The sequence below is a fragment of the Syngnathoides biaculeatus genome, chromosome 13 (genome assembly GCF_019802595.1).
Source record: "Syngnathoides biaculeatus isolate LvHL_M chromosome 13, ASM1980259v1, whole genome shotgun sequence".
Lineage (NCBI taxonomy): Eukaryota > Metazoa > Chordata > Actinopteri > Syngnathiformes > Syngnathidae > Syngnathoides > Syngnathoides biaculeatus.
In genome coordinates this window covers 6,101,216-6,114,127 of record NC_084652.1, presented here as the reverse complement: position 1 = coordinate 6,114,127, position 12,912 = coordinate 6,101,216, and the positions used below count along the sequence as shown (strand labels likewise).

Sequence of the window (12,912 nt, the reverse complement as noted above, 5' to 3'; positions counted from 1 at the left end):
TAAAATAGGTGCCACGGTGGATCAGCTGGTAAAGCATTGGCCTCACGCTTGTGAGGTTCCGGGTTCAACCCTGGCCCCGCCTGTGTGGAGTTCCCATGTTCTCCCAGTGAGTGCGTGGGTTTTCTCTGGGCCCTCCGGTTTCCTCCCACATTCCAAAAACATGCAACACTAATTGGACACTCTAAATTGCCCGTAGGTGTGATTGTGAGTGCAGTTGTTTGTCTCGATGTGCCCTGCGATTGGCTGGCGACCGGTTCTGGGTGTACCCTGCCTCCTGCCCATTGACAGCTGGGATAGGCTCCAGCATTCCCCGCGACCCTTGTGAGGATAAGCGCCTAAGAAAATGGATGGATATACTGCACTGGACATAAAAAAAAAAAAAAAACCTAATAAAACAAGTACAGTCAGCACGGTGGCCTGCTGGTTTGCATGTCTGCCGCACATTTCTGAATTTAGGAGTTTGAATCTGACCCCTGGCCTTTTTGTGTGAAGTTTGCCTCTTCCGTGTATTTTCTCCTGGTACTTCTTTCCACATTCCAAAAACACAAATGGATCATTGTATACTTGAAATCGACAGTAGGTAAAAAAAAAAATCAAGGATTTTTTTTAAACTTTATTAAGCCACAGCAGCTATTGGCTTTTTTGGTCCTTGGGAGCGACAAATATTTCCCACCTCCCAAAGCCCCACCCCAACCTTCCCGATGGTGAACATCAGTTCGATTTCCTTTTACGTTGCGATCATCACGACCTTATTTGTGTTTTCCCGTCATAATGCGATCCATCCTGAAGGGGTGTCACCGGCCGGGGCGTGAAGGCGAGAACTTCGCAGGTGTTGTCAGCACCCCTCACAGGTGACACATCTACCCGCAGCCGGGAAACGACGACAAAAGACGCAGCTGCCTCGTTTCTGCCGCGGGAGCGTCCGGGCGACAAGTGACATCATGGCGGTGCGGGCTCAGGTAACCTTGCCCTGGATACCTTTTGACCTTTTGAAAAGAGTAGGATTTACTAACTAAATAATTATTAAAACAATGAATCACTAATGGTGTAGTGTACACACGGCTGACTTCGTTGCGGGCACCGTGGAATCGATTCCCGCTCAGCGATGGTGTCGCTATCTTCCCTGCGACTGACTGGCGACCAGTTCAGGGTGTGTTCTTGCCTTTCGTTCGAAGCTAGCTGGGATAGGCTCCAGCTTTCCCGTAACCCTGTTGAGGATAATGACATGACAAAATTAAAACAAAATTGTTTGGATCACAAGAAAAATAACAGCAATGACTCCAAATACACTCCACGTAATACTGTAAATATAACGCGGCAAGAGTACAAAAATATCCTGACAAAATTTTGAATGTGAGAAGAAATATGCATTGCATTACAGTCAAATACACAAACATTAGAAAACATTTTCAAAAATAATCTAATAGTGTAGGTGACATTTTTGAATAGTTTTTCTGTTTGTGTATTTGTCTGTAATACAATGCATATTTCTTCTCATATTCAAAATTTTGTCGTAATATTTTTGTACTCTTAGCCTGTTATATTTACAGTATTATGTGGAGTGCATTTGTAGTCGTTGCTGTTATTTTTCTTGTTATGTTTCATGTCATTATCCAAGCCACTTATCCTCACAAGGGTTGTGGGAGAGCCAGAGCCTATCCCGCTAGTTTCGGGCGAAAGGCAGACTACACCCTGAACTGGTCGCCAGTCAGTCGCAGTGCAGATATCAACACCCTCACGGAGCGGGAATCGATCCCACGCTGCCCGCCCCAAAGTCAGCCGTGTGTACCACTATTCCATAACTGTTAAAATATTATTTGACAAATACACAAATATTAGGAATACAGAAGATCTAAAATCTTCGGAAAATACATATTAAATAAGAGCAAATATTAGAAAGAATAAAGCATTTGTGATTAAAATGAGAGTTATTGTGCTATCAGATTCACAATTAGTGATTACCATCCATCCATTTTCTTTGCCGCTTATCCTCACAAGGGTCGCAGGAAGTGCCGGAGAATATCCCAGCTGTCAACGGGCAGGAGGTGGAGTAGACCCTGAACCGGTTGCCAGCCAATCACAGGGCACATGGAGAAAAACAGCTGCACTCACAGTCACACCTACGGGCAATTTAGAGTGTCCAATTCATGTTGCGTGTTTTTGGGATGTGGGAGGAAACCGGAGTGCCCGGAGAAAACCCACGCAGGCACAGGGAGAACATGCAAACTGCACAGAGGGGGGGCTGGGATCGAACCCGGGTCCCCAGAACTGACACTTTACCAGATGCCCCACCTAGTGATTACCATTTAAGTTAAAAAAAAAAAAAAAGGTCGTATCTTTTAATTTGTTATCAAGCTTTGTTTAAAATGGTAGAAATGCATTCTGGAAAGCATATGGATGTTATTTGTAATATCTGTTTGTGCAAGAAATGCCAGTAAGTCATATCACGCTGCATGTAAATGAGATGAAATGAAATTCACGACATACTTCATAACATACTTTGGATCAGGTTTGCCCTGGAAAAATAAGTGTAGTGATACGTACCTGCATCTGGGGGGCGCCCGATCCCACAAGTACACCTGTAATGACATGTTATTGTTAGCTTCATTAGCGTGCACGTGCCGTTCACAATTTAATCCTCGCAAACTCTAAACCTATAAACCTGACGCTTGCGCTTTACATTTATATTATATTCCTTACAAGGTGACATATATTTGAGACACAACTCTGAGCGGTTTTCCTCTTGGGGATGTGGCGGTGGTGGAGGGTGGGGGTGAAAATGTAGGAAGTAACTTTTCAACTTTCCTCTGACGACGATCAACAGCAGGAGAAGTCGTCACACGAATCGTCCAAACTTCTCCCGATACACTTCCCGTTTCTTTTTTTTAAAAGGAACGCTATCGACGCCGAAGTGCTCCCAAGTTGGTCCGCGTCATTTATAACTGAATGAAAGTGTTTCTTTCGGTATACCTTCGCAAGGGAGCGCAGGTGAAAAGAAATTTCATCTTTTTTCTTCCCACCTGTCGTGCCGTTGGATTTTTTTTAAACGTGTTTATATATATCAACAATATATTGAATTCCGCCAACCTCCATTGACAGAAGTGCTCATTTTCCGAGATGAAATGAGTGTTTTATTCTTAAAGGTAAGTTTGATTTTTTTTTTTTTTTTTTAATAAAATGTTACTTCAGCCAACGTAGCGGTGTTGATAGGGTGTGACTTCAGCGTGAAGGTAATTTTTGAGATTGGAAAAGATTCATTTCAAAGGTCAGCGATTAAAGTTTATTTATACGACACAATTAATACAACTTGAATCACAAAGTAAACGGATCCGCCATTGCTCCGTCAAACTTATGTGTTATTTTATATGTGACAATTAACGTTACACTACCTTGATAACATTACCTGCCTAAAATGCTTTATAATTTACACATTTTTAGATTCAGAAATTAAAAAAAAAAACATCTTTTCGGTTTGTATTTAGCTGATTCAGACAATTTATCCCGTCAATCATAATCAAATAAAAATGACAAATTTTCTTAAATCATGTATAAAAACATACGTATCTACTATTCTAGATTCAATGATTTATTAATAAACCGTGCTCACCTTTCAGACTGTCATTGTGGTTTCAATATTTGTAACCACAACTGCCTCAATTAGAGAGGTTTTTGCTTTCAGTTTCTCCAGTCAGATGTAAAAGACATGAACTGTTGAAGAAACCCCCCCCCCAAAAAAAACCCCAAGAAAACTAAAATCTAATATGCATCTGTTACAACAAAGCAACTAGGTAAAAGGCATTTTATTGATCATTTTAGATCATGTGATCCATAGTTGTTGCCCTTCTGTAAAACCCAAGGCCCGGGGGCCAGATCTGGCACGCCTCATCATTTTATGTGGTCCGTGCAAGCGAATCATGCCAGCTTTGTTTCTTGCTATGAATGCCAAAATTGTAAGTTATCCTCACTGATATTAATTTGAGACATTGCAAGTATTTTTTTTATCATCAATTGCACTTTTAAAGTAAACGGAATAATGGTTGAACAAGGCGGCACGATGGATCAGCTGGTAAAGCGTTGACCTCACATTTCTGAGGTCTCGGGGTTCAATCCCGGACCCGCTTGTGTGGAGATTGCATGTTCTCCCCGTGCCTGTGTGGGTTTTCTTCGGGCACTCCGGTTTCCTCCCAAATCCCATAAACATGCAACATTAATTGGACACTCTAAATTTCCCCTAGGAGTGATTGTGAGTGCGGCTTCTTGTCTCTATGTGCCCTGCGATTAGCTGGCGACCAGTTCAGTGTGCACCCCGCCTCCTGCCCGCTGACAGCTGGAATAGGCTCCAGCACTCCCCGCGACCCTTGTGAGGATAAGCGGCAAAGAAATGGATGGATTGTTGAATAAACGGCTTTCTACTGGCTTCTTAAATACATATGTATTTTTTAAATACCGTGTTTGTTGTAATATTTTGGGCAATGTTGGCTTGGTTTATCAGTCCCATAGGCAAATCCCTCATGTATTTCTTTAAGCAATTGCAAGATAATGATGAACAATTTGCTCACAGTTAAATCATATTTGATCATCTATTCAGTGAGTGGTTTAGCTACTGTTGACAAATATTACATTTCTGGCTTCCATCTGGCTGCTTCTCTCTATCAGGATGAGCACTTCCAATGGAGACGCCCGTGTCGTGCAGATCTACCAGAGACTGTCTAAGGATGCGGCCCCCCACTGCCCGCTGGAAGTGGGCCCAGAGGACACGGCCGGGGCGGTGGTTTCCAACGCTGTGGTCACTCTGGGGCTAGACACCACTCGCCGGTACAGCCTGCTGGAGGTGAGGACGAGCAGGAGCGAGGAGCGGCGGCTGAGAGTCGACGACTCACCCCTCGAGAGGGTCCTGCTGTGGCCCCCGGAGGCCCAGAAGTGGCACCCGCTGAGCCTCGGTTACTACTTTGTCCTGGAGGAGGCTGAGCAGAAACCCGCGGAGGAATATGACGATCTTTGCTGCCTCCCCGCCGTGACCGAGGATACAGTCGTGGAGGCTTTACGGCGGCGTTTCCTCAAGCGCAAAATCTACACGTACGCTGGCAACGTTCTCATTGCGCTCAACCCGAACAAATTCCTCCCGGCGTACTACAACCCGAAGTACGTCAAGATGTACGAGAACCAGCCGCTCGGCAAGCTCAGCCCGCACATCTTCGCCGTGGCTGACATGGCCTACAGGACAATGCTGAACCGCAAAGTGGACCAGTGCATGGTGATCTCCGGCGAGAGTGGATCAGGCAAGACGGAGAGCAGCAGCTACCTGGTCCACTGTCTGACGGCGCTCAGCCAGCAGACGTATTGCAGCGGCATGGAGCGCATCATCCTCGGGTCCAGTCCGGTGCTCCAGGTAGGTCTCACAGTACAAATTGCTCAAAGAAATTCATCAAAGAAAAATCTAATAAATATAAAAATATTCGAAATAACACGACCTTGTAGACCGCAGGTGTCAAACTCAAGGCCCGGGGGCCAGATCTGGCCCTCTCCATGATTTTGTGTGGCCCGCGGAGGCAAATCATCCGTGTGAACTTCCATGATGAAATGATGAAAATGTGTACCAAAATTTCCAAGTCACCCATCATAAATGATAACATTGAGATATTCTAACTATTTTTGTGTTAACAATCATGAACAATGTTTGAAAAAACCCCATTACACTTGAGCTCTGATTCAAAACTAATGTAAATATGATGAGGCGATTAAAAATTATGGTTTTAGTCATAACGGCACCTCTCAGGGAAACCATAACTATGATGTGGCCTGCGACAAAAATGAGTTTGACACCCCTGTTGTAGATGAAAACAAATGATTTTTTTAAATTACATTTTATTCAACAAAAGGTATGAGATTCACAAATAGTCACAAACAAAAAATGTAAAATACAAAGGAATTATGGCAAATACTTTAAAATGATAGAAACTGTTTAATAAAAATGCAAAACATGATTTTTTTTTTATATTTATACATAACATTCTGGGGGGAAAATTGAAAAAAGATTTTAAGATGCAAATAGTAGAAAAAAAATGACAGTAGATAAAAAATACTTTTTAAAAAAAGGTAAAAATATGTTGGAAATATATTTTAGGTTTAATAAAAAAATGTGAAAATATTCAATTAAAAATGCATAAATATTAGAGAAAAATGTTAAAAGTAAAACAATATAAACCAATGGTTTGACCAGTGAACCAGTCAGTCTATCCATCTCTGTAATCTTTATCAATCTAGATTGGCACACATCCTTCTAGACTGACTTGTTTCTGTACTTTCCAGTGCCAAATTTCATATAACAATAGAATTGTTGACACATTTGATTCAGATTGAATATGCCAATTGTTGTAGGATTCCATTGTATTGTTAGTGCAAACGAGATACAGTAAGAGTTAAGTAGACGTAAAAGGCAAACAAGCACAAACATTTGAAATTCCATTGTTTTGTATCTCTGGTTCATCAGCAACCTGTCACAAGTACTGATTTTTACATATTTTGTAAGACCCTCTTGACTCAGATCCTCTTTTTTTTTTTTTTTTTTTTAGGACGCGTTCATACTCACTTCTGCTCCAAAACTGAAAGCAGGCAGTACAGGAAATGCCGTACGTTTGCGTTTCTGACATCTGACTGTGACAAAAAAAAAATGCCGCGTGATCACAAAGCTTGGAAGCCCCGTGGTGACCTGTTTAAGAGAAACTCCCTTCAAGGGTTATTCAATGGTAGTTTTTTTTTTCTCAATTTATGAAACTGGTATCAGGAGCAAAAACATTGTTTAATATCAAATTCATGCACCTTGTGAGGATAAGCGGCTTGGAAAATGGAAAACCTTGACATTTTCCATTAGGCGCAACTGAATTACTTTTGTGGCCTTGAGTTCGGGACTCATCTAGTACATACATTTTCACAACGATAAATGAGATGAACAAAGATAATCTGGCCAATCAGACAATAATATAACATCTAGCCGATCTTCCTGTTTTATTACTGTCAGTTTGTGGCACTTTGACACCCTTTTTTGAAAGTAGCAGTCGGTCAGCGGTCATATCAGCTTTTGTTTTCAGTTCCCACGTCAGTGTGACATTGTTTGACTTTTGACGGATATGAAACTAGGCCAAATTATGAGACTTGGCCGGCTTCTGAGTGTGGGCAGAACCTGACCTGCACGGAACCCAGCGGTGCGTTCGAAAACAGGGAACACAACAAACCTGTTCAATGATTTTGAAGAAGTGTCAGCACGTATTTTTGTGCAAAGCGTGAAAATGGGGGCCGAGTCTGCACTGTCGGAGCGGTCTACAACCGGAACCCGGATAAGTGAAAGAAGAGGGATGGATGGATAATAATCCCCAAACTATAATCCTATAAATAATGTATGATGGTAGTTGTTTGGGATAGTAACAAAGGGGGAAGACAAACTACCAGGATAATTACGTCAGCTTCTTAGAATTGGAAGAGAGAATGTGTAGTGGTGTGGCCTTTGACATCCCATTCATAATTGGGTCACAAATGGAACCATAGTGATAGGCCAACAGAACCCTGCCGCTGGATTCCAAACTGTGTGTCTGTGGAGATTTTGTCGACGATTTAATGGAAATGCTTCGGCGCACTTTTCCCCTCCACGTCTAGGATTCCCCTTTGTCGCGGTGACTCGCGTGAGCAGCGCATTGTTTGTATCTGGAGCGCAGAGCTCCGCGATGGGAATGCGCAGGGCGTTGCCTTTTGGAGAGGTAACACCAGAGCGGGAAGGTGAAACGTGTCAGAACAGGCTTGGCCAGGTTTGCTGAGGAATACGCGCGCCGCATCACACCACACAGACGTGCATGCCCACGCGCACAAATTCCCTGCTACTTGTTTGTAATGTGTAAAGGTATTTGTAAAAGGATATGGTAGTATTTCTCTTTCCACTCGAATTGTTAAAAAATAGCAAAAGTTGAATTTTTGCAAGCCATCAAGTTCCTGCCAGTACAAGAGGTGGGACAAGAGGTTTATTCTAAATTAGGCCTTGGTGGAGGTCTGTGCACTAGTTTGGTAAAAGTCGTCATGAACGATGTCAATATGCAAACGTGTAACCTAGATTATTCTTTTTACCACAAGACATTACATAAAAAATAGACCTTTGTATTTATAGTATTAGTTGACGGCTGACACTAAGCATTCACATTTGATATCAACTAAGTTGTTACCCGGTTGAGAATACTCCCCGTGTAGTAACTTTCTCTCCATCTTCATTCCTGCATACCCAAATTTGATTTAAGAGACCGAACAGAAAACATCCAAGTGAAAGATTCCATATATTCCATCTACTGTACAGTACGTGCCAGGCGTGTATCGTGAGTACATTGTTCAGGTGCACTGGAGTTTACCTACGCGTTGGCCTGTTAAGACACGATGCTCAGCTATGCTGACGATGAAATGAGGAACAAAGGTTCCCACCCTTGGACGACTGGGGTCTCATTTTCACCACAATATGACCTAAAATGGCCACACTTCCCGTGTATTTTTGGCCATGGATTCTTGGGGATTTTTTAAAATATACAGTAATACACCTACCAAATTTCAGGTATCTCAGTAAAGTGGTTTCGAAATGTGTATTTTCACCAGATTGACTCTTAAACATCTATTTAAGTCTAGATCTACTCATGATAGACATGCCCAGTCATTTAACCCACAAATGCTCATCATCACCGTCACACATCGACATTTATGATTAAAAACGGGCTTCCTTTGTCTCCAACAGGCTTTTGGCAACGCAAAGACTATCGCGAATGATAACTCCAGTCGCTTTGGAAAGTTCATGCAGCTCAACTACCTGGAGAGCGGCGTTATCCGAGGGTAAGGCGTTGCGTACTATTGGAGGATATTCTGCAAGGAATGCATTAACGCAATCTTCTCGACAGGGCTGTTATCAAGAAGTACCTCCTCGAAAAGTGCCGACTGGTTCACAGAGATAAGAGAGAGCGGTAAGAATAAACTAACTTTTCAGATCCAGTCATTATACAGTAACATCTGTCCACTAACGAAAGCTTTTATGACTTTTTTTACACATGCAGGAACTACCACGTCTTTTATTACCTGCTGGCGGGAGCATCCAAAGAAGAGCGTGAAGAGTTTAGTCTCTTAGCGCCTCAGGATTATCTCTACCTCAAGCAGGTATCTTTGCTCTTTCTCAAGCAAGGGAGGGTCGGAGCATTGAATTTTACACTAATCAATGACGTTGTCAATGAAAAGTCATTGTATTTTAAGCAGTGATGGGTTGTATGGTTACATCAGGCAAAATGCTGTGATGTCAGCAAGGTGTTTTTACACAACAAAGAGAGGGCAATTCACTGCCAGAAACTGACATAGCTTCTATTCAGGTCTATTGACGTGCCTTCGAAGGGCCTCTGAAATCTCAGCTTTCTTATCTGAAAGAAGCTGCTGACCTTGGATGAGGAACATAACGTATTGAGCAGAAAACAATGGAATCATTCTACTGAATCGGACATCCATATCGGATGATTAAAAAAAAAAATCTATGGGTCAAAATGACCCACTTTCAAACGTAACACTGCAGAAAAGATATTAAAAACAGGTTACCGTAATTTCCGGCCTACTGAGCGGACCTGATTATAAGCCTCACCCAGTATATTTGTAAATTTTGGTACATTTGGGTACATACATAAGCCACACCTGTGTAAATTCCGCAACTGCCCACATTGAAACTCACATTGAAACACGAGATATTTACAAAGAAATTTGGTACACAAAAAGAGTTTTCAAAGTTATAATATCTTCGCTTAGCCTATGACATAGCAACAACACAGTAGCACGAACTGGGCTGGTTAAAAAAAAAAAAAAAAAAAAAAACCTAAATCACTGAGATGCGGCAGTAGCACAGCAGCAACACGCTGGCGCTGTGATAATGCTAGCGCTGTGCTAACAGACCCGGTTAAAAAAAAAAACATCGTTTTTTTCAAATTGTCCTGTTGAAAAAAAAAAAAAAAAAAACATACTGGTAAAAATCACTGAGACACGTTAATAACACAGCAGCAACACGCTAGCGCAGCGCTAACGCTAGCGCAGCGCTAACACGGCCGGTTAAAAAAAAAAAAAACATATCAGTAAAAGTCACTTCCTCGGCACATATATTCCACCAGTCTCAATCTTGACTTTTCCGCTCGAGTGCCCTCTTGCGGCCGTTAGAAAGAAAAATGCACAAATTACCTGCATTACCGCATAAGCCGCAGGGTTGAAAGTGTTTGGAAAAAAGTGGCAGTTTATAGGCCGGAAATTACGGTAATAGAAAATTTACCAAATAAAGATATTTCTGCACTCCCATTTTTTACCTTTCAGTATTTTACCCCTATGATATGATCATTCAAGAAGCTCTCTGTTTCCAATTAGTCCGGGGTCCTCCTGTGTGGAGTTTGCATGTTCTCCCTGTTCTTATGTGGAGTTTCTGCAGGCTCTCTTGGCATCCTTCCTCATTTCCAAAAACATGCATGATAGGTAAATTGAAGATGCTAAAAATGATACCTTTTATCATTCTATCTGATCTTCTTGTTTTCCAGGAAGACCTTTGCTTAGATGATGAGGAGAAGCTCGTGCAGGGGTACAAAAGACTCCATCAAGCCATGGATATGGTTGGCTTCCTGCCTTCCACCAAAAAACAGTATGTATGCCGTTTTAAAGTTTCCCGTATTTCCTGCAAATACAGCAAATTCAGAATATTCGCAGAGGAGAGTGTCCAACCAATGCCATTTATATATCAGTGTATATCCATCCAACCATTTTCTTTGCTGCTCATCCTCATGAAAGTCGCAGGAGTGCTGGAGCCTAGCCCAGCTGTCAACGAGCAGGAGGCAGCGTACACCCTGAAGTGGTTGCCAGCCAGTCACAGGGCACATAGAGACAAACAGCCGCACCCACAATCACACCTAGGGGCAATTTAGAGTGTCCAATTATTGTTGCATGATTTTTGGGATGTGGGAGGAAACCGGAAACTCATGCAGGCACGCGGAGAACATGGAAACTCCACATAGGCAGGTCTGGGATTGAATCCGGGACCTCAGAACTGTGAGGCCAACGCTTTCCAGCTGGACCACGGTGCCGCCACCGGTGTATGAAAAAAAAAAAAAATAAAAATCCCCTAAAAATGTTTTTATTAATAGTTTGAGCTCTAACTATGAGCTATGATTCCCACAACACTTCAGTATCATTTCAAACTCATCTTCGAACATTATACGTAAAAAGAAATGTCTTTCAGATTGTTTCATAACTTCCAGTAACAACCCAGGCTAAACCACCTACGTAACATCCAAAGACATTGATAACGCACCAGGGTTTCTTACCTCCTTGACACCAATCACTTCACTATGAGCCATGCCTTTGGCACCGTCATGTGGCATTTTAGAGGATAATAAAAACCGCTGATTTTTTTTTTTTTTAAGCACCTAGCCAAAGAGAGGTTCTATGGGGTGAAAAAAACAAATAGGGTATTTGTGAAAGCTAACCACAAATATGTAGGTGTTCAATACATAATAGAAAATGATGCATAAGACATAATGGAGTGGTCATGTCTAAGTGTACGCCAGAGGTCACCGGAAAACGCAAGATAATCCTAATTACCATGCAGGGAACATTTTTACACATTATAATTCATTTAAGAGGCTCTTTCATGCGAAGGAAAAAAAAAAAACTTAACACTAGTGAATAATGGAAGTCAGGTCCCCAAAGTATTAGTAATCATAAAAGACCAACACCACAGGTGCAACCTGGAAAGCTACTCATTAGAGGGTCCAAGTGGTAGAATGATGTCAGGATGACATCAGAAAGACTTTCACCCGATCCAGTTTCTGCCGCGTGTAATGGTATCGGCGACAAGTCCGAGCTCGTTGAGCCGAGTCGGACAAAAATGTGGCTTGCCTGGAAGGAAGCGCGTGACAGCATGAAGTCCGTTTTGATGCCGAATATTAATTGACTCGCCGCCACGCAATATTAGCAGTGTTTGTAAATGATTTACGCTACGTTTACATTCATTAAAAGTGTGTACGTGCTTGTCTGCAGCATATTTTCCACGCTTTCTGCCATCTTGCTTTTGGGCAACGTGACCTTTACCCTGCCAGAAAACAACAAAGCTGTGGAGGCGGGGCCGGCTGAAATTTTGTCCACCTTGTCAGACCTCCTCAAGGTATGAGGGGAGAAGATCACGATTACGCATATATAATGTTTCCCTGAATGTGCTTCGATTAGAATGAATGTGCGCCGGCAACCGCGCTAAATTAAAGCTGGTTGTGTTCATTTCAGGTCAGAAAGGAGCTGCTGGTGAAGACCTTGACTGAGAGGAGAGTTTCAAGCGACAATGACACGGTGTATTCACAGTACACCCTGCAGGAGGTACACGTTGACTTGTCGGTTCTTTGCATTGCGTCTTGAAGTTTGTAACTGGAGTTTGTTATTATTGTTTTTGTTTCAAGGCCCTGGCGGTACGGGACTCCATGGCCAAGTGTTTGTACGGCGCTCTGTTCGACTGGATTATCCTTCACATCAACCATGCAATGCTGAACAGGCGGGACATGGAGGAATCAGTTTCTGTCAGTCATTTTTTGTTTTTCTTCACAACAGTCTGTATTGTTTATGCTTCATAGTGTGTTACTGTATAATATGTTACAATATATTACTCTGTGATATGCTAAAATGAGGTACCGTATGTTACGTCTGTGTTCTAGTATGTCACATGGGATGCTACTTTGTGACATAATTGGTTCCATCAGGGGTGCTCTATGCGTCGATCGCGATCGAGTGGCAGTTTCAGTCGATTGCGACGGCATGATGGTGGAAAAAAAAAGACATCGGCTGCATTTTTTTTTAACTTAAGATTATTGTGCATGTGCAAACAACAACAGTTCA

The 12,912-nt window shown here is 42.3% G+C and overlaps 1 protein-coding gene and 1 long non-coding RNA gene across 7 annotated transcripts in view; one reads left to right on the top strand and one right to left on the bottom strand.

The window, feature by feature from the left end:
- Positions 1 to 64: 64 nt before the first annotated feature.
- On the bottom strand, positions 65 to 2,812 carry LOC133510407 (uncharacterized). Of its 2 annotated transcripts, XR_009797603.1 has the most exons (4): positions 2,701 to 2,812; positions 2,545 to 2,579; positions 1,963 to 2,120; positions 65 to 986 (listed from the first exon to the last, which is right to left on the bottom strand). It is a non-coding gene; the product is annotated as an uncharacterized LOC133510407 (long non-coding RNA). The 2 variants fall into 2 exon arrangements; XR_009797602.1 differs by having other exon boundaries at positions 1,963 to 2,579.
- Positions 2,729 to 12,912, top strand: part of myo9b (myosin IXb) — a 34,511-nt gene continuing 24,327 nt past the window's right edge. For 3 of the 5 annotated variants that reach the window (XM_061838265.1, XM_061838270.1, XM_061838268.1), the window contains exons 1-9: positions 2,730 to 3,143; positions 4,657 to 5,389; positions 8,762 to 8,856; positions 8,922 to 8,984; positions 9,075 to 9,174; positions 10,575 to 10,675; positions 12,070 to 12,193; positions 12,310 to 12,399; positions 12,480 to 12,596. In XM_061838265.1, the coding sequence (XP_061694249.1) occupies positions 4,658 to 5,389; positions 8,762 to 8,856; positions 8,922 to 8,984; positions 9,075 to 9,174; positions 10,575 to 10,675; positions 12,070 to 12,193; positions 12,310 to 12,399; positions 12,480 to 12,596 (1,422 nt within the window). In that variant the 5' untranslated portion in view covers positions 2,730 to 3,143; position 4,657. Of the gene's footprint in view, positions 3,144 to 4,656; positions 5,390 to 8,761; positions 8,857 to 8,921; positions 8,985 to 9,074; positions 9,175 to 10,574; positions 10,676 to 12,069; positions 12,194 to 12,309; positions 12,400 to 12,479; positions 12,597 to 12,912 lie in introns of all 5 variants that reach the window. The other 2 variants (XM_061838267.1, XM_061838269.1) reach the window with 2 other exon arrangements.